At 41.5% G+C, this 21,911-nt stretch overlaps 1 protein-coding gene across 8 annotated transcripts in view; it reads left to right on the forward strand.

Moving 5' to 3' along the window:
* The first annotated feature begins 1,117 nt into the window (after nucleotides 1–1,117).
* Nucleotides 1,118–21,911, forward strand: part of HECTD1 (HECT domain E3 ubiquitin protein ligase 1) — an 89,255-nt gene continuing 68,461 nt past the window's right edge. For 4 of the 8 annotated variants that reach the window (XM_039534881.1, XM_039534884.1, XM_039534880.1 and 1 more), the window contains exons 1-2: nucleotides 1,125–1,270; nucleotides 7,964–8,229. In XM_039534881.1, the coding sequence (XP_039390815.1) occupies nucleotides 8,090–8,229 (140 nt within the window). In that variant the 5' untranslated portion in view covers nucleotides 1,125–1,270; nucleotides 7,964–8,089. Of the gene's footprint in view, nucleotides 1,271–7,963; nucleotides 8,230–21,911 lie in introns of all 8 variants that reach the window. The other 4 variants (XM_039534878.1, XM_039534882.1, XM_039534883.1 and 1 more) reach the window with 2 other exon arrangements.

Below are 21,911 nucleotides of genomic sequence, written 5' to 3' on the forward strand. Positions count from 1 at the left end.
ATGTGTACTGAGAATTCTTACAGATTTCCTGGGACAGCTAACTCAAAGGAAGGATAATCCTGGGAAAAACTGGACAGGTGCCAACCCTACCTAAATGCCTGTTATAGAGAGGATATAGTTAAACTCTGTGCAACTTTTCTCTCTCTTGCTTCTGTATGGGGATGTCTACTAATAGGAAAGGGAGGGACATAGCACTTTCCTCTTTTTGAAACTTGCAGTAGTGAGATAAGCAACTCTATATATCTGAGAAGAATGAGAGTCCCAATAAGAAGTGTATCTTTACTGTTTAAAATTATACAATAGAAGAATGTAACTGGGGTAGGAGTGTTTTCTTTAAGGACCCAGCTCTTGGAGTCAGGTGAATGAGAATCTCAGCTTTCATTAAAAGAAAAACAAGTTTTTAGCTCTCAGGGCTGTGGAGAAAAGCTGAAGCCAGCGTAAGCTAAAGGCTCTGTAACCAGGAGGTGAATGAAGAAAGCCCAAATGGCATTCCTTTAAAAATATCTCATGAGTTTTAAGTCATCTCATGAATTTTGAAGGGTTGGTAAGAGCATGAAGGGAGAACGGAAGAGTTCAAAAAATAATTAGATATGTTCATGGAGGATAGGGCCAACAGTGGCCATTAGCCGAGATGGTCAGAGATGCAACCCCATACTCTGGGTGTCCCTAAGCCTCTGACTGCCAGAAGTTTGGAGTGGCCAATAGCGATGGCTCACTTGATAATTGCCGTTTTGTTCATTCCCTCTGAAGCACCTGGCACCAGCCACTGTTGGCAGACAGGATACTGGGCTAGAGGGCTCACAGGCTGTTCCTACAAGGGCGATGAGGGAGGGCAGGGATTAGGGGAAATGTGACGGGGAGAAGAGGACTCTGGTAGCCGGCGGGAGCCTGCCTGCCTGCCTGCCTGCCCGCCCGCGGTGGGGGGGGTCGGGGGCTGTATTGCTGCGGTGCGAACCAAACGGGCCAGCTCGGCTGGGGGTGGGCGGGCCAGCCGCCCTCTCAGGGCTTTGCCGCCGCAGCGCCCCCTGTGTGCGCGGCCTGCCCTGCTCTGGGGCGCAGCGTGACTCCGAGGCTGAGCGGCTCGGGCTCCTCCTCCTGTGTCTGTGGCGCGGGCGGTTTCCCCTCCCCCTCAGTCCCGTGCCGGGCGGATCACGATGGATGCCGCTCGCTGCCTCCCGCTCCCGGGCTCGGGTCGCCACCGCCTCGCTGCCTTCCTGCGGGACTAAGGTGGGAGGGGGCGGCTCCGGCGGGGCGCGTCCGGGGCGCTGGGGTAAGTGTTTGTGCGGGGAGCGGCGCTTCCTCTGCCAACCCCGAGGAGACGGAGCTCCGAGGGGCCTTTCCTGAGCCGCCAGGCCGGGTCACCCTGCGAGGCCTCCGGCTTCCTGGGAACTCGAGTGCCGCTGTCTGGCCTGGCGAGGTCGGTGCCGCCAGGGCCCGGGCAACCTAGCGAGGAGCTTCGCCCCGCGTCGGGACCGCGGGGAGGCGACGCGCTGCGTCAGGGAGCCCCGGAGAGTGCGGGGGCGGCAAGTCCCAGACAGACCGTCTCCTGGCCGGGGCGGAGGGAGCGGCAGGCCCCAAAGAGCCCCTCGCCGCCGGGATCGTGGCGGTGGTGGGGGGACGCGAGGCCGGTTGTCTTCAGACTAGAGATTTCCCTTCCCCCGAGAACGTGTGTGGGGCGCAGGGCCCCAGAGACCGCTAGGCGGTCGGGACATGAGTTTCGCTGTGACCTGGCCCCTTCCCTGTTCTGCGTCTGTGCTGGGGGAGCCTGTGTGTGTGTCGCTCTGCTGAATGTTTATTTTGGGGTGTTTAAAGCTGTCTGGGGCAAAGGAGTAGCAGGTGCCTCTATAGGGCACGTCCCAATGATGCCGAGTGTGACACTGGTATCTTACAGGATCCTCAGATTAGGGGTCAGCTCCCTCCTTTTCTGCTGATTCTGTTGCCTTTTTTCCCCTTTCCTTTTCCAGTTGGAGTTAATTATTTTGGTGTCTTACACCAGTAGTGTCCGCAACAGGACCCTACTTGTTCTGACTGGCATTACTTTATTTAGTCCTGGAAGAGAGGTTGCCAAATATATGATCCTTCCGGGGTCCACAAATATTGTTAATCTTTTTTCTTTACTTTTTAATAATGTTTTAATGACTTTCATTACAGAAGTATCCAGTCTAAAGAGACCGAGGTAATAAAAGTAAAACAAATTTCATGAGCAATCATTTTGATTATTTAACATTTGTTCTTTAATCAGAATCCTAAATTACAAAAAGACTGTTTTTGTCTCAAACCTTTGTTACATCTTTGGCTTTTAAGCCTGCAGGAAGTAGTATTGCTGATTCAGTGTACATCTGTCTCTGTGCTGGGAGACAGTATGTTCAGAGACCACTTTCTGAATTCCTTTTGTGAGTTCCCTCTTCCATGCCCTCGATGAGGTTATCGTTTAACCACTAACTGATGATGAGTAAACCAAGAAATCAGACCTTGTCCTATGGAAGTTAAAACCCTTATTTGTGACTCCCTTCCCCACCTCCCAGATTCTAGAGAATGTACAGGGGAATACTTTTTCAGCATTTCACCTTTGCCACCAAGTTTAATAATGTAATTTCATTTTTGCAAAATAGGGATTTTAATAGCTATGTTTTAGGTTTTATGGCAAGTTTCATATGGGTAGGTTCCTTCAAAGCCTTTGTTGCAGCTCAGGTATGCAAATTGTATTTGTGTTGATCTTCAAGGACAAAGTGTATAAAGTAGATGTGACTTCTTGTTGATCTAGTGCAAGGTGGTACATAAGCATATACTGTAGGTCAAAAACATCTCTTAAGATACTGATAAAGGAACCTTCTTGATCCTGAGCTTGCATGTGCTGTGTCTTACTAGACCAACAAATAATGCCATTTACCATAGATGTACATTAAAAAATTCAGACTTTCAGGTGTACATTTGTAAAGGTTGAATTATTCGCCTTAAAAAAAACTCCAAAACATTTAAAATGCATATGTTTTAGAAATATTATTTTCTCTTTTTCCCATTCTCTTCATTTACAATAGAATTCTACTTCTTATCCATTATGTAAGAAATTTTAATTCTCTATAATCAAATAGAACTTAAGGCCAGAAGGGATCACTAGGTCATCTAGTCCAGTGATTCTCAAGCAGGGGTATGCGTACCCTGGGGGATATGCAGAGGTTATCTAAGGGGTACATCAGCTCATCTAGATATTTGCCTACTTTTACAACAGGCTACATAAAAAGCACTAGCGAAGTCAGTACAAACTAAAATTTCATGCAGACAACTTGTGTATACTGCTGTAGATACTATACACTGAATGTAAGTACAATATTTATATACAAATTGATTTATTTTATAATAATATGGTGAACATGAGAAAGTAAGCAATTTTTCAGTAATAGTGTGCTGTGACATTTGTATTTTTATGTCTGATTTTGTAAGCAAGTAGTTTATCAGTGAGGTAAAATTTGGGGGTATGAAACACAAATCAGCCTCCTGAAAGGGATACAGTAGTTTGGAAAGGTTGAGAGTCACTGATATAGACTGACCTCCAGTATATCAGAGGCCACCAACACCATCCAACACTTGCCGACTAAACCCAATAACTGAAATAAGACCAAAATATAACTAGACTAGTTGTTCTCAAACTGTGGGTTGGTACCCCAGAGTGGGTTGCAACCCCATTTTAATAGGGTCACCAGGGCTGGCTTTGGCTTCTCTGCCTGGGATAGTGGGGCTCAGGCTTCGGTTCCCCCTTCTGGGGTTGTGTAGTAATTTTTGTTGTCGGAAGGTGGTCGCGGTGCAATGACGTTTGAGAACCCCTGGACTAGACTATTACATGCCACAGGCAGAGAGAATAGGAGAGACTCAGGTACACCAATGCTTGAGGTCCCTGCCATTAAGTGAGAGATTTCTAGATGATCCCCAGCAAATTATGTAAACCCCACACTGCAAGGGAAGGCAAAACCTCCACAAGGTTGCTGCCAGTCAGACCTGGGGGAAAGTTCCTTTCTGACCCCCACATATGGCGATGAGTTAGACCCTGAGCATGTGAGCAATAACCAACCTGCTTGTTTGGTGCTACCTCATAGCACCAGCCCACCCTGTCCAGTGTCCCATCTCCAGTTGTGGCCATCTCTGATGCTTCAGAGAAAGGAGACAACCGAATTAAAAAAAAAAAAAAAAAGCGCAGAATATGCTGTTGGGTGAGGAGTCCCTTCTTGACCCCTGCAGCATGAGGTTACAGGAACATAAGGCATAAAATGAAGGGACCCTCAGGACTGCTGACCTGGGCCCCCACTCCATCACAAGTAATCCCGCTGCACAACTGTATTCATAAATTTGTCCGGCTCTCTCTTAAAACCAGTTAAGTTGTTTGCCCCCAGAAATCCTATTTGGGAGGCTGTTCCAAAACCTCACTCCTCTGATGTTTAGAAATCTTCTAATCGCTAGCCTGAATTTTTTCATAGCTAGTTTATACTCATTTGTTCTTGTGTCTTCATTGTCCTTTAGCATAAATATCTCTCCACTCTCTGTAGTATTTACCCTCCTGAAGTATTTATAGAGAGCAATCATATTTCCTATCACCCTTCATTTTGGTAGGTCAAACAAGCCACACTCTTCCAGCCTTCTCTTATAAAATAGGCCCTCCATTCCCCTCATCTTCCTAATAGCTCTTCTCTGCACCTGTTTCAGTTTAAATTACTCTTTCTTGAACATGTTTGACCAAAATTGTACAAGGTATTTCAAATGTGGTTTTATCATTGTACAGTGGCAATAATACTTCTCTATCTGTACTGGAAATGCCTTGCCTGATGCGTCCTATGATCACATTTGCCTTTTTTGTAGTTGCATCACATTGATGGCTCACAGTTATCCTGTGATCAACCCGTAGTCCCGTCTCTTTTCTTTGTCACTTCCAACTGATGAGCCCCTCCCCCCCCATCTTATAGCAGGAATTCTCATTAGACCCTAAGTGCATGATCTTGCACATTGTACTATTGAATTTCATCCCAGTTCTGTTAGTCCAGTCTTCAAGGTCATCTAGATCTTCATATAATATTCCAGTCCTCCTGTGTATCACTCCCAACTTTATATCATCAGCAATTTTTAGTAGCACGCACATACTTTTTGTACCAAGGTCATTAATGAAAAATATTAAATAACATTGGTCCAAAACCAATCCTTGAGGAACTCCACTAGCAACCTCCCTCTGGTCTGATAGTTCACCTTTTAGCACAACCTTTTGCCTTCTCCCCTTTAGCCAGTTCTTTAACCACTTTACAATTCTTGTACTAATCCCCACCTTCCCTAATTTCAATAATAATTTCCCGTGCGGTACTGTGTTAAATGCTTTACTGAAGTCCAAGTTTATAAGATTTACTGCATTTTCCTTATCTAAAAAATAAGTTATTCCCTCAAAGAAGGAAATCAGGTCACATTGCATTACATCCCCCTTTCTGTTTACCTTCATGAATTTAATTATTCTTTCCTTCACAATGTGTTCTAAAGCAGGGGTCTCAAACATGCGGCGGCCTGCGGGGCTCTTGCTTGTGGCCCGCCAAGCTCCCCGTGGCCCCTGCTGCCCCTCTGCCTACCCGCGGGATTGCCCCCTGTGGCGTTGCAAGACCTGTGCTGCTGTCTGAAGCAGCTGGCAGCATGCCCCTTCAGGCCAGGGAGGGAGGGGAAAGGAGGCTCCTGCATTGCCTCTGTCCTGGCACCACCCCCCCCCCCCCCCCGCAGCTCCCGTTGGCCGGGAACAGGGAACCGTGGCCAATGGGAGCTTCGTGGGAGGTACCTAGAGGAGCGGCAAGAGCAACGCATGCACAGAACCCCGAGCCCCTCCCCCAGGGGCTGCAGGGATACGGTTCCAGCTGCTTCCTGGAATGGAGCAGCGCGGGGCCGGGTGCCAGGGTAGGCAGGCAGGCAGGGAGCCTGCCCTGGCCCCGGTGCGTGCCGCTGCCACCCCAGAGCCGCTCTAGGTAAGCGGCACCAGGCTGGAGCCTGCACCCCAACTCCCTGCCCTGAGCCCCCTGCCGCATCCCGCACCCCTCCTGCACTCCCTGCTCTGAGCCACCTGCTGCACCCCTCACCCTCTTGCACCCCACCCACCTACGACCTGCCCTGAGCCCCCTGTCGCACCCTGCACATCACCTGCACCCCTTGGGGGCAGTGTTGGGGTGGGGACTTCGGGGAAGGGGTTGGATTGGGGCAGGGAAGGGGTGGAAAGAGGTGGGGCAGGGGCGAGGCCTAATGGAAGAGGTGGAGTGGGGGTGGAGCCAGAGGCAGCGAGGGGGGGGTGTCAGTGATGCGGCCCTTGGTTCAATGCACTAGTCCTCATGTGGCCCTCGTGGTCATTTGAGTTTGAGACCCCTGTTCTAAAGCCTTGAATACTACTAAGGTCAGACTAATGGGTTTATAGTTATCTTGATCGCTTTTTTCCCCTTTCTTAAATATAGGTCAGATGTTAGCTATTCTCCAGTCGTACGGTACACCAAAGAATAGATAGTTTTTATTACGAATTGTTGATACTAGACTAGTAATCTCATGTGCTAGTTCTTTCAGTATTCTGGGATACATGTTATCTGGTCCCCCTGATCTGAGCATATTAAGTTCTTGAAGTTTTTCTTCCACCTCAGTTGTGGCGATTTCCATTTTAGTCCACCATCCTGCCTTCATGCTCACGTTCCAAATTATCATCCTTATTGAAAAGCGAGGCCAAGTATTCGTTTAGTTTTTGGGCCATTTCTAGATTATCATTAATCGTTTTCTCATCCACACTGCATAGTGGCCCAACCTCATCCTTCCTTATTCTCTCTCTCTATATATATATCTAAAAATACTTTTTAAAATTTCCTTGACAAGAGCAAATTCAGCTTGACTTTTAGCAATTCTACATGCATCCGACCAAGTGGGTATTCATCCATGAAAGCTCATGCTCCAATACGTCTGTTAGTCTATAAGGTGCCATAGCACTCTTTGCTGCTTTTACAGATCCAGACTAACACGGCTACCGCTCTGATACTCAGCAATTCTTGTGTTATTCCTACATTTTCTAACTTCCAAGATGTAGCTTTCTTTGCTGATCAGTCATTTTTCCATTCCCTATATGCTTTCTGTTTACTCTTGTAAATCTTCTCGAGGTGATTATTCATTCATTTGGTTCTGGAGCCTTTCTGTACAAGTTTTTCCCCAGTACTTGGGATGCAAATGGTAGACAGTTTTTGTATCCAGGCAGACAGCACACACTTCTGTTCTCTGGATCTGGCCTATCAATTCTTCTTTGTATGGAGGCCCCAGTTACATAGACCTGTCTCTTCCTGATGTTCATCTCACTTATGTTCTCTCCCTCAGCCTTCTGTACATTATCCTCATATTTTCCATGTGCTCTGATCCCTGGCTGTCTCCAGATTCATAAAAACTCTATAAAGGTTTCCTTCTGAGTCTTAAGTTGCAGATCTGTCTCAGTAAATTTCATTTTATGCCTGTCTGAATGGGTAGATACCTGTAAAATCTCTTGAAATTTCTAAAAAATATTTGAGCAAAGAGATGCTTTAGCATTGGGGAAGTTGTATTTGTGTTTTGAAAGGTGACTTCAGCTAAGCCATTCTTCAGAAAATATGCATCTGAAAAATAAGCTTATAAGAAAATGTATGTTAAGGTCTGAAAAATTGTTCCCCTCCAAGCTTTCAGCTGTGAGTTTTCACTAAAAATAGTAGTAGAATTTAAAGCTTGCTTAACTGTGCCTGGGAAAGAAGGCTCTTGTTTTAAGTTAAGTAGAGCAACCTAATTAGGTTACACTCAGGTAGGTTTTAAAAAAACCCAACACCTTGTCATAATCTGTTGTGAGATCTTAAATGATAAAGAAGTTAAAGATCCAATAGATGGCTGAAAACATGTTACAGAAGAAACAAATGGAAAAGGTTAATAAGACAGATCCTGATGAGTTGTTTCTTCTTTCCAGGTGAAGACTGCAAAAATCCACATCTGACTGGAGGGAAAGTTTCGTTGTACTCAGGCTATCCTGGCTTGAACACTTTAAGGATTTTTTGGTACTTTTTAATTCAAGCCAAGGCGGCTTTTTAAAACCATGGCAGATGTGGACCCAGACACGTTGCTTGAATGGCTACAGATGGGGCAGGGGGATGAAAGGGATATGCAACTAATAGCTTTGGAACAGTTATGCATGCTGCTTTTGATGTCAGACAATGTGGATCGTTGTTTTGAAACGTAAGTACATTTCTGTTCTTCATTTGCAGGGGCTTTCTGTCCTCCATTTTCAGGCTGTGGCAGTGTTTAACAACGTTTACTTACTAAGTAGGTATATGTAAAGTTTGACACGCAGAACTAGAAGCTTCCACAGTCTTGAAAAATGTTATTGCAGAAAAAAAATTATATTGCTTTGCCCATGCAATGCTCACTTCCAGAGTATTTTGAGTACCTACTAATTTTGCAATGAATCAAAAGTATGGCAACTGCACAGTTGACAGGAAATACTTATTTGTGCACAGTTTAATTTTTTTTAAAGCTTGTTTGGTGTTGAAAAACTATATTCTTGTTTGCCCCTAGTAGAGAGCATTACATTATCTGTTTTTTTAGATAGAAAACAGCCTTTTTACACTAAAATTTGAATTATTCTGTTTTATATTGAAACGCCCACTCTGAGATTGTTTTCCTCATGTGATATACAGTAGCTCTTATTTTGAACTCTGCAAGCTAAAAAAAATCATCATAACTAATGCTGGCACTTAATATTTGAGCGTTGATGATCCATAGTAATGTACATCAAATACATTAGTTTCTGTAATTGCTAAATAATAGGTCTAGACAGGGTGGATTTCGATACAAAAGCATGAATAAAATTTGATCCTTTAAAATGTATTAGTACCTAATGCAGTTCTTTCCATTCTCCTTTTTGTTGGAGCCCTCTTTGCAGTGTTTTGGTGGATAGTCCATCCTCTTGTCTGTCATTGCTTCTCGGGTTTCCTTGTCTCTCTGTCATGTATTAGTACAATTTCTGATTTTCTTTTCTGCTCTTCCACCTCTGCTCCCTCCCCCCTCCATTTTCTTCCTCCTCTTTTCCATCTAATCACTAGAAGAAGACTTTGGGGTTGCTAGAGGGTTCCCTAGTGCAGTGGTTCTCAACCAGGAGTCCGGGGCCCCCTGGGGGGCTGTGAGCAGGTTTTGGGGGTCCTCCAAGCAGGGCCAGTGTTAGACTTCCTGAGGTTCAGAGCAGACAGCCAGAGCCCCACTGCATGGGGCTAAAGCCTGGGGCCGTGAGCTCTGCCATCTGGGGCTAAAGAAAAAGCATGAGCAATTTAGTTTTGTGGGGGCCCCAGGCAACTACCTTGCTTGCTACCCCCTAATGCCAGTCCTAGCTTTTATAAGTAGAAAACCAGTTGTGGCACAGGTGGGCCATGGAGTTTTTATAGCAAAATGTGGGGATGGGGGGTAATGTGTCTCAGAAAGAAAAGAGTTGAGAACCTCTGCCCTAGTGGATCTCTTGGGTAGAAGTATATGCAGTTGTGTCTGAACTGAGTGCTGAGGGAACATTTTTGTATGCGTGGCAGGGACCTTCAGGATTTTGCAGCCGTATGTGTGAACAGCTGTAGTAGGAGCAGTCATGGAGGGTTGTATGGCTTTTAAAGAGCCTATATTCCATGGTGACTTGAAAATCAGAAATGGATATAAAAATGTATTCTTTACTGTGTTTTTACAGAATATTTTAGTGATTAAAAATGAGTCTGTGGCCTGAAGAGTTTACAATCTAGAGATATAATTAAGAATGGATATTTGTCACTGGGGCGTTCATTTACTGCTTCTTTCCTCTGACTGTGAATCTCTACTTGGGCATGGGTCCTGCCACCTCAGGCTGAGAAACACTAATTTACTGGCTTCTTAACTTGACTTCATTGACATAGCTTTGAGCACACAGTTGAAAAATAACTGTTCTAATGTATATTTTAGGTGGGTTGTCCACTTAAATTCATACTGCATTGAACAAAAGTTGAAATGTAATCTCAAGCTTTTATAGAAAGATCTTCATTTCTATGTTTATTCAAAAATAGGCCTGAAATATAAACTTGTGAAATGTAAAGCTTATGGGGTGTTACTTATTTTATTTATAGCAGATTTTTATCTTTAAATAATTCAACTTCTAATACAAAGCTTTTGGTACCTGTATATCTTGTGTTCCTCTTTGTAAAAGCATATCTGATGAACACTGTGCTGTTTATAATGTTGTGGGTTTTTTAAACCATTATGATTTATGGTTCCTAAAATGAGATACCTGAGTTTCAGGAGAGGGAATTAAACTACTTTAATTATTTTTTTAATAGACTAGATTTCAAGTTGATTTTGTTGATTTGTATGATCCTCTGTTTACAAAATGGATTGTGTCTTAAAATTGGTTGTAATTTATAGGTCAGTGCCGGCCAGGCTGTCCACATGTTGATAGCATAACTAATAGTTCTTGATAATATTTCTTGAGTTGCTTTTCAATAATATTTTAAAAGAAATGATGCCTTACCTAAATAGGGGATCATTGGGTGGCACATGTGTGTTACAAAACATAATTTTCAGTAATTAATCTTGAAAATAGTTTCAGGGCATGGCCCAATTTGTAATGTAGACAGCTCTCTGGCCTCCAGAAAAATGTCACTGCAAACTTAAAAGCATGGTTGTTTGTGGTATGGCAAATCTGTGAGATGCCAAAGCAGATGTTATGCTTTATGACCTTTGATCTGTGAAGAAATGTGATAGTTTATTTCAGGAACCAGTAAAGAGTGGATTTTATTGGAAAGGATTGCTTTGAAAAATTCTTCTTTCACTAAATTGAGAGTTGAATGAGATCAAATCTTGTATATTTTTGGAATACAAAGTGTGTACTAAAATTAGTGGGAGATTAACAATGTGAATTGCTGATGCTGAGCACGCCTGTGAACACGACAGTGAAATCAGTCTCTGAAGTTAGAGAAAATTATGACCAAGTCAGAAAGATGGGGAACAGGCATACAAAAATGCTTGCTCAATATCATGATATAGGTGGAAACTGAGCTTTATTGGGGCAGATTCCAGGGTGTAAGGCTAATGACAAATTGTGGTGCCAAGTAGTTAAAGTTTTAATGGCTGTGTAACCCAAGATATTGGCATTTTACAGATGATGAAATTTTCTTCAGTGGTTAATAACACTAATGTTAATGAGTCACTATTTTGTTCATCTTCTAGTGACAATGACTCCGAGAGAGACTGATTGTTAGTCACCCAGCAGCTAGAATGGCTAGAATTTCAATCAGGAACAAAAACATCTGTAGCTCAAGTTGCTAAAACTTGGTGCGATATGATTGAGTAGAAACATAGTTCAGTTTCAGACAGTTGAATTTGAGGAATATAATTGTTAAAGCTAGTCAAATACCTCTGTAGCCCAAGGGAACATTCCCTGAGCTGGGAAAGAGAAGACCAAGAGTTGAAATGTAACCTCCTGTAATTGTGGTTTATATTCCCATGCATCGCACCACCCTTATTATTGACAAAGGCGTCAAATCCCAATCCTACAAGGTAGTTAGGTATAGGTTGCCACTCCATTTTACAAATGATTTTTTTTTTTTTTTAAAGAATTTACAGAAAGGCACTGCAGGAATAGAAGCTGGATTTCTAACATGGCAGCTCCAGTCAGTTCTAGTTAGCTACATTGTCTTTCAGATTTATTATGTTTAGGCATGGGAAAATGTGATTTTTTTTTAAATAATGTCAGCATATAATCGTGATATTTATTGTAAATCTTTTGATGGTATTTTTTAAATACTCATTTGATGATAGTCTCAGGTCACTGTTAAGGTTTTATGCTAGCGTGCAAATTTGATTAAGTAGGGGTGGGTATAGGCATTGCCTTTTGATACCTGTTGTAGATGTAAGTGAAATCCTTATAGATTGTTGGATTGGGTTATCAGCAGTGTTGTAGGTAATGTTAGAATGGCAACAAATGCAGGACTTATATTTCCCTGCTTTTAAGGTTTTGAGTTGGATGTGTGTTGTGACCTTAACTGTCACTAAGCAAACCTTTCTGTGCTTTAACTACTAAGGGTGTGTCTAGACTTACAGTGCCACTGTAGGTGCATAGTGAAGATGCTACCTACACTGACAGGAGAGCTTCTCCTGTTGGTGTAAGTACTCCACCTCTCAGAGAATTGGTAAATATGTCAATTGGAGAAACCCTCAAACTTTACTATAAAAAACACTTAGAGAACACTGCTAATTAAATTGTGGATAACATAAAGATTGGTATAGTGGTAGATACTGATGAGGACAGGGCAGTCAAACAAAATACATTTTACTACAGCCAAATGCAAAGTTATATACTTAGGAACAAGAAATGCAGGTCATACCTAAAGGATGGAAAGACTTTACTTTGCAGAACAGTGATTTTGAAAAGCATTTAGGGCAGCGGTGGGCAACCTGCGGCCCACGGGCGTTTGGTCAACATCAACAAAATGTCTCGCAGCCCACAATCAGATTACCCTGATGGGCCACATGCCGCCCTCAGGTTGCCCACCACTGAATTAGGGTTCACAGTTGTCAAGCAACTGACCGTGAACTCCCAGTATGATGCTGTGGTATAACAGGCTGCTGTGATTGTTGGGATGTATGAACAGGAGAGTAGGACTAAGGAGGTGTTTTTAGCCTCTGTGTATGGCATTGCTAAAATAGATACTGGAATTCTGCATCCAGGTATGGTGTCCAAATTAAAAAAAAAGGATTTTGAAAAATTGGAGAATGTGCAGAAAAGAGCCACAGAATGATGTGGTGGTTGGAGAGAATGCCTTATCGTGAGAGGCTTAGAGAGTCCATTCAGTATCAAAAAGAAGATTGAGAGGCTACTGGATTACAGTGCATATGTACCTTTTGTGGGGAGAAAATTTCTGGTATTAAAAGGCATAACCATGACTGGAAGATAAAACCGACAAATTCAAAGTAGAAATTAGGCACAAATGTTTAACAGTGAGGATGATTAATTACTAGAACAAATTATTGAGGGAAATGGTGGCGTCTCCATCTCCTGATGTCTTCAGATCAATAATTGGTTGTCTTTATGGAAGACATGCTTGGTTAAACGCAAATGATCAGACTCGATACAGGAATAACTGAGTGCCATGTGGTGGTCTGTGATGTACAGGAGGTCAGATTTGGTGATTAAATGGTGTCTTCTGGCTTTAAACTCTACTGATCTATGAATATTACAGTTTCCAGAGCACTGTGCAAAGCTAATTAATGTGCATAACACTGAAGAAGATGAGAAATAATATCCCCATTTTATAGATTGGGAATTGGACAGAGAAGTTAAGTGACTTGTTAGTGTTTGTTTCTATGCTAATGAGTGATTGTGTTAGCAGCTGATGCATTGTGTTCACTTTAGTTTTAGCCTTAGGGCCTGTCTACACTGGCAATTTACTGCTCTGTAACTTTCTCACTCAGGGATGTGAAAAAACACACCCCTGAGCGTAGCAAGTTTCAGCACTGTAAAGTGCCAGTGTAGACAGTGCACCAGCGCTGGGAGCCATGCCCCTTGTGAAGGTGGGGTTTTTTTTAGAGTGCTGGGAGAGCACCTGCTGGAATAGCTACAGGGTGTGTTGTTTCCTGTATGGCTGCTGATTGGACAGAGTGCTGAGAACAGATGTAATTTGAGGCTCTTATTCAGTTATGATTCCAGCTGGTAGCTACAGGGTGAGATCTTCCTACCTGGGGTGGAACAGGATTTGTGAGGGCAGGTTTAAAGTTTCTGCTCCATGACAATGCAATGAATTTAAAACCCTGAAATAGAGTTATCTGTTACAGATTAATCATTTAATCTCAGAATTTGAAGATGTTGATTGATTGACTTTTCAGTTTGTTCATTGTCCAGAATATCCTAAAAGACTGAATTTTGTTGATTTATGTTGAGATACAATGTGGTACACCCACAATTAGCCTGATGCTGTTCCTTTGTTGTTTTGTTAGGTATTGTAACTCCTATCCCTTTCTTTGGACTACCACAAATGTATAATAATATGTTTTCTTTGCAATGTTGTTTGATTTTTTTTTAAAAAAGCCAGAATTATAGGACACCCATGCAGAATATGTAGATAATGATTAGAGGGCTGACTGTATCTGGGACTCTTTAAACTAGAAAGCTGTTTCGTCATTCCTACTTAAAAGTAGTATGTATCTGGATACAGAGTCAGATGTCATTACAGATTTTGGTAAAATTAATTTGATTATCCTTATATGTCAAAACAGCAAAGAAAACTGTCACAGAATGAGATTATCAGCAATATAAATGGTATATTGAACAGTGCACACTTCTTATAATGTATAGAGTCTCTGAATCCTTTATTTCAGTGATAGTTTTATCATCTTAATGAGCTGTTTATGTTAAATGTTATTTCCAAGAATTTATATTTCAAATTCTCTAAAGGTGCCATCTGTGCAGGATTTTCATTTCTGGGGTCTTAGCTCCTCAGAGAGCAGGATGACTCTCTGAGTCACAATGTCTTCAGAGCAAAATGCAAAACCCACTTCTTTGACATATCCTTCTGCACCACATCTAAAAGAAAAATTAAACATATAAAGAGCTTGCTGTTGAGAGGGATGATAATATATAATAGAAAAACAACGAGAAGTCCTTCTTGCAAACTTTGAGACTAACACATTTATTTGGGCATAAGCTTTCGTGGGATATAACCCGCTTCAGCAGAATCATGGAGTAGAAAATACATGAAGCAGGTATAAATGTACAGCACATGAAAAGATGGGAGTTGCCTTACCAAGTGGCGGGGGTCAGTCCTAACAAGGCCAATTGAATCAACGTGGATGTGGCCCATTCCCAGCAGTTGACAAGAAGGTGTGAGTATCAACAGAGGGGAAATCTTTTTTTTTTTTTTAAGTGACCCAGCCACTGTCAGTCTTTATTCAGGCCTAATTTCATAGAATCATAGAATCTCAGGGTTGGAAGGGACCTCAGGAGGTCATCTAGTCCAACCCCCTGCTCAAAGCAGAACCAACCCCCAACTAAATCATCTAGCCAGGGCTTCGTCAAACCTGACCGTAAAAACCTCTAAGGAAGGAGATCCCACCACCTCCCTAGGTAACCCATTCCAGTGCTTCACCACCCTCCTAGTGAAAAAGTTTTTCCTAATATCCAACCTAAACCTCCTCCAGTGCAACTTGAGACCATTACTCCTTGTTCTGTCATCTGCTACAGTCTAGATCCATCCTCTTTGGAAAAGCCACATACATGCAAAGGGGTAACAGGAATGTTTTAATGAAACAGAAACATCAATTTGATGGTGTCCAGTTTGCAAATTAATTCCAGTTCTGCAGTTTCTCATTGAAGTCTGTGTCTGAAGTTTTTTTTAATTGAAGAATGGTGACTTTTAAGTCTGTTATTGAGTGTCCAGGGAGATTGAAGTGCTCTCCTACTGGTTTTTGAATGTTACAATTCTTGATGTCTGATTTGTGTCCATTTATTCTTTTGCATAGAGATTGTCCAGTTTGGCCACTGTACATGGCAGAGGGGCATTGCTGGCACATGATGGCATATATCACATTGGTAAATGTGCAGGTGAACAAGCCTTTGATAGTGTGGCTGATGTGATTAGGTCCTGTGATGGTGTCCCTGGAATAGATATGTGGACAGAGTTGGCAACGGGCTTTGTTGCAAAGATAGGTTCCTGGGTTAGTGTTTCTGTTGTGTGGTGTGTAGTTGCTGGTGAGTATTTGCTTCAGGTTTGGGGGCTGTCTCCCAAGGTCTGAGAGAATGAGGGATAGGTTTTAGATCCTTGATGATGCGTGGGAGAGTTTTTAGTTGGGGGCTGTAGGTGATGGCTAGTGGCGTTCTGTTACTTTCTTTGTTGGGCCTATCCTGTAGTAGATGACTTCTGGGTACCCTTCTGGCTCTGTCAGTCTGTTTCTTCACTTCCCCAGGTAGGTATTGTAGTTTTAAGAACGCTTGATTGCTATCCTGTAGATTTTTGTCTCTGTCTGAGGGATTGGAGCAAATGTGGTTGTACCTTAGGGCTTGGCTGTAAATTAAGCCTGAATAAAGACTGGGAGTGGCTGGGTCACTACAAAAAATAATTTTCCCTCTGATACTCACACCTTCTTGTCAACTGTTGGGAATGGGCCACTTCCACCCTAACTGAATTGACCTCGTTAGTTCTGACCCCACACTTGGTAAGGCAGCTCCCATCTTTTCATGTGCTGTATATTTATACCTGCTTACTGTATTTTCCACTCCATGCATCTGATGAAGTGGGTTATATCCCACGAAAGCTTATGCCCAAATAAATTTGTACTAACAAGTTCTAGCAATTTACTGAAGTTTTATCATTTGAGTCCTAAGCCAGGGCACAGCAAAAAGTCAGTGACCTGGACACACAGGAAAGAGCCTTGCAATAGGCAAGGAGGCATCAAAGGATTGATGTGCTGTGACACCCTCCTGTTTTACAAATCAGGGCTTGTTGAAGAAGGGGGAAATTAACACAGGTTTAATTTTTAAAATGTATTAGAAATATTTATTCATTTTGTAACATTTTAAAAAACAATGCATCTATAGGTGGCTATCCTGTGCTGTGGGCACTTACTCCATAAATTAAAAATTACAACATAAATGTAGCCAAAGTTCTGTCCATAAATATATCCACCTCAATATTCAACCTTAACAAAGGCGTGGAGGAATAATTCTCTTTTCCCATCACCAGTTTTGTCATAGGTCCGTCCAGTGGAGGCATGCTGTTTTGCATGAGCCCATTCCTTATTTATTAATAATAATATTAAACAGTTTTATAAATTAAATAAAAATAGTTGAAATAATTCTCCATTTTAATAAGGTGTTTAGTTTAAAAGGATTTCAGGTACATAATTAAAACTGGACAAGCATCTTAAATTGTATTATACAGTTTTTAAAAACCAACATTTGCATTCTGAAATCAATGTAGAGCAGTACAACCGTACATTAAAAATCTACTTCCAGTGCTCTCTCCTATTAACAAGTACTGGTTTGAAAGACACTGACACCAAATTTAAATTTTAGTATTGTGGGTGGCTGTAGTTTATCAAATTGTCTTCTAATTCATTCTTTTTAAGTCACTTTAACTTTTTTTTAATATAAAAATTATTAAACAAATCATATGGTTGGTGTTGGGTATCTGAAATGTTTTGAAAATCTTGAGATACTTTAAACTTTATTTGATAACCTATTTTAAAGTGAAACAGAAATACCATAGAACTTTTCTTACAAAAGAGGCTGAATGCATATATCACACTTCCAGTTGTCCTTTGCAGTTGAGTGTTTTAAGTGTGTAACATGATTACTGTTAAGAAACTGAACTTTATTTCCACTTGTCATATGCCCTGGGCCAAGGCTCTGAAGCCAAATATTCCTGTTACATGACAAGTGTCTATATGTACTGAATCCAGTGGTTACTTTTACTTTGAGTAATATGGCTTCTTCATAGAAGTGATTGCTGTAAACCATTTTAGGAACACATTTTTTTTTTATAGCATTTAGCACAGTGGGGTCCCAGAGGATGCTACCAGATTGTAAATAATGGTGAAAATAATTACCAGTGAATTATTTTTTTACTACTTTAGTATCTTTTTACACTTGCATTACTCAGAAGTTATTGAGCTGATTTCATTTGGGACTAAGGGCTTGTCTACATGGGGAAAGATACCAGTTGGATTACACTGCTATAGTTGCGTTGGTGTAACTTACTGTCAATACTCTCAGATATTCCAGGAATAAGTATTCACATATGGAATTATACTGGGGTAAATATAGTAGTATAGTTATATTGGCAAATTTCCCTGTTTAGATAAGCCGTTAGAAGAAGTTCTCCCTGATGTGACATAATGTATACTGACAAATACATCAGGATGTTGGCAACTCAAGTCCCTCAAAGAACTAATATTTGTCTCAGATGTTCAAATTGCTAATTCAGGTTGCTAATTATACTTTTTATAGTGTTGCAGTTGTTTCTTTTCTTGGCATTTTACCAACATGTTTTTAATTTTCAGAAAATGTTTTTCAGGTTGCTTTAACTTCCCACAGAGAGAATTGATATTATATGGAGTTTGTGGGCAGTGATCTTTATTTTCTAATAAATCCATATTATTAATGAAGTAGTCTCAGACATAAATAATAGCAATATTAGCATACATTATAGATATTGTAATTAGACAGATTTTAAATCAATTTATCTAATATAGGGGACAGAGACTGCCCTACTAAATAGGGAGACAAGATTTCCCTATTAATACCAATTACAGATTAGAGTAGGCATTAAGGACAAATGTTGATTTAGAATAAATTTGATTTCAAAGACTCTTATAATGTATTAATCATAAACCAGTGCTCCAATAAGGCCTTTGGAATGTGATAACAGAAGAATCACAAGACAGTTTTCAGCAAAAGTGCTGAGCCCACTAGAGAAACAGTGAGTCATGTGTGGACACCCATAATGAAAGATGTACAGTAAATAGTCATAACTGCAGCACTAACCTATTGTCTACTCAACACCCTAAAGCTGACTCCTTGGGGTGTGTTTTTATTTTATTTTTTTTAAGGACTCTCTCAAGACCCTTTTAAGAATTGCCTGACCTCTGTACTTAAATTATTAAGTTATTCTAATAAATATTTTCAGGTATTAACTAAAATCCAGAAGGAAATATTTTGATTACATTTTTAAAGAACATTTTCTTGATGGTTTAAAAAAAAATCATTTTGAAGTGTAAATCATTGTTTGACCTGTATTTACCTGAACTTTAAGGACAGAATTAAAATAGCAAAGTTACTACAGTATACTGAAACAGAAACTTATTGTGCTATTTTAATTTCATTGTTCCTTTCATCTGAAATTCTGCAGTCTCTCTGGTTCCAGCTTTGAGTCCTCCCTCAACTCGAAGCATAGTATATTGTAACAAAACATGTACTTGTTCTGCAATCATATGTTCTCTCTGAAATTCCTGATTCCTTTCAGTAAACATTTGTCACAAACAAAAATATCGGGGTAAAACCAGTTCTGATGCTGGAATGATGATTATTTGTCAGAAACTAGAAAGAATGTAGTTTGCTTTTTCTTGGCATTGGCTAGGCCTGTGGTGATGCAAGGTTTTTGTCTTTCAAATGAAGTACGCTATTGTAGTAGTAGTAGAGGGAAGTACCATATATACTCGATCATAAGCTGGTTCATTTATAAGCTGTTCCCCCCCCCCCCCCCCAGATGCATAGGTAAAAATGGGAAATTTTTATAACCTGTTCATAAGCCGACCCTATAATTCAGGGGTCAGCAAACTTTGGCTCCCGGGCCATCAGGATATGCCGTTGGTGGGCCGAGATGGTTCGTTTACCTCGAGTGTCTGCAGGCACAGAGGTAAATCTAAGTAAACAAAGTGTCCCGGCGCGCCAGCTGCTTACCCTGATGGGCCAGGACAGCAACTGTTGGGGAAATATTTTGGCGGGGATAAGCTGGGAGTCAGGGGAGTAACCCCTGTGACCCCACTCCACATGACCCCACCCCTAGCCCAGGACCCCCACACTCTCCCCATCCCATCCCTTCCAACCTTATCTGGGGAGGGCCAGGGGAGGATGTCTCTGACCTGGCTGGAGATGCTTCGGCAGTCTGGGCAGCATGGCCGAAGCATGTTCCAGCAGGACTGGAGAGAGCTTGAAGGCAGGAGGAGCAGCAGAGGGAATTGCCTGCTATCTCTAAGCTGAAGCCAAGGGCCAGAATGGGCTGAGGGCAAGGGAACAGTGGAGGAGCTTTACCCACTAGTGTCTCCAGGGCCAGAAAGCAGGACCCAGAGGAACTGTGAGGGGTCCAAGAGGAGTGAAGGATGCTCCTTTGGCAAAGATGCTCCCTTGGCAAAGAGGCTGTGGGGTTCCCACTGGTCGGAGTTGGGTTGCATTCCATTTGGAAGAGCTGGAGTGGCTGTCCTGGTACAACGACAGGAGAGGATTGATAGAGTCTGGGTGTGGTCAAAGGCGCTATGTGTGGTATGTGGGGCAACAATGGACGAGATGTCTTGAGTTTTAATGACTGCACTGAACTGGGGTGAGAAATGGACTGTTTGGGACCTCTGTTATAGACTTTGGACTATGTTGTCGTAATAAAACAGCCGGAAGGATGGGTAGTACTGAGACCAGAAAGCCTGAAGTAAAATTATTGGCTCACTTTAAAGGAGAAACTCCTCTGGCCTGTAAAAGCTTCATCTTCACTAGGGGGCTTTGCCAGTATAGCATTGTTACAATTCAGGGCAACTGCATCTGTATTTCCCCTTGTCCAGCAAGGACACCCTTTCTAGGCTCCCGGCTTCTCAGCCATTCATCTTTCTTGAATGGAGATTTGTCTCTCTATCCGTCTTGACCAGGGTATTTTCAGACTGCACAGCACTCTGTCTACCCTGTGAATTCGCCCGGATAGTCAGACTGCCTAAGCAGGCCTGCTTCACTTGTCTCCTCTTAAGATGGTAAACAATGTAATTGCCATAGCTAAGTCACCACACAGTTCTTTCAAAGCAAGCACATTTATTCTTAAGGTAAAAGCATTAAGATAAACCTATTAAAACAATAAAAGAACCTACCAGTATGCTAAGAAGCTTACCAGAGATTACCTCAACTCCAGCATGGACTCTGGTTGGTGAACAGTCCTTCAAACCCCACCCAGGAGTTTTTCTGTAGTCACATATTCATAAAAGCTGTTAGCTCAGTACAAGCGCACTCATGAATGAGAGTCTCTCCTTTATCCAATTTAGGATTTGAGGAGATTGAATAGGTAATAAGCCAGGCAGTGGGTTTCTCATCAAGGCACAGCTTTGAAAGGATGGATCTAAAGGAGGGGAATTTGTATTCCCCTCCTTCCAAGTGTATCCTAGGAATCGCACTTAATGTTGTTTGTCTAGCATGCTGTTTCAAAGAGTCCTTTGATGCTCATAAAATATCCCAGGGTTTATATTAGCCACGTCTCCTCCGTCAAATTACACACTATTCCACAATAATACATAAACATTTGCAGTCTTAATACAAAGGAATCCTAAAGTACATACACTTAATTCAATAAGGGTTTAATTTAATTCAGTAAGGTTTGTCCAGGATATTGCAGAACCTTGTCATATCTGTCACAAACTCTGCTGGCAAAGCTTTTGTTTAAACTAGCCCTGAGCTACTAGTCATAGGGAAAGGGTTAGGAGGAGGAGGAGCCAACCCTGGGATAGTGTTCCTCTCCAGTATTCAGCCACTGTCACTGGACACTCACAGAAATTACCAAATCCGTTGTCTCCAAAGAGACAGTGTACACAGCAACCTGTTGGCTCAGCTGAGGATTCACGCTTTAAAATATTGCACTGGAAGAACTTATAGTGAAACCAAGAATAAGTTTATTATGATCAGAGATTTAAGTGATAAGCAAATGTAATAGAAACAGAAAATAGTTACAAATAAAACAAAAAATAGCATGCTTTTAAGAGAGTTAATGGAAGCTTAGCAGTCTCTGTGTCTTATATATACAAAATATGCTAAGTTTTAAGAAAACGTGTTTGTTAGCTTTAAAAGTTCATAGTTAATTGAAAACATTTTAATCTACTTATATCAACTCAGACTTAGTGATTTAGAACTTTAGGGGGATCTTTGAACCACTTTAACTATGAATTGGTCTTCTACTACCTTTGTCCAGGGGTGCTTCATGCTTAACAGAATTTAGTGAGTGTGTGTTCTCTATATATTCTGTATATGTTTATATAAAAATTGTAGACTAAATTTTGATGATCTCTCTTTTTAAAAGATAATGAAAAAATTAACTTCTAAAATTATGGGTACTGCATTAAAATATATAATGAATGCTGATGCTCAAAAATGAGTGGACTAGATATTTGTAGAATAG

The sequence above is a fragment of the Mauremys reevesii genome, linkage group 4 (genome assembly GCF_016161935.1).
Source record: "Mauremys reevesii isolate NIE-2019 linkage group 4, ASM1616193v1, whole genome shotgun sequence".
In the NCBI taxonomy this organism is placed as follows: Eukaryota; Metazoa; Chordata; order Testudines; family Geoemydidae; genus Mauremys; species Mauremys reevesii.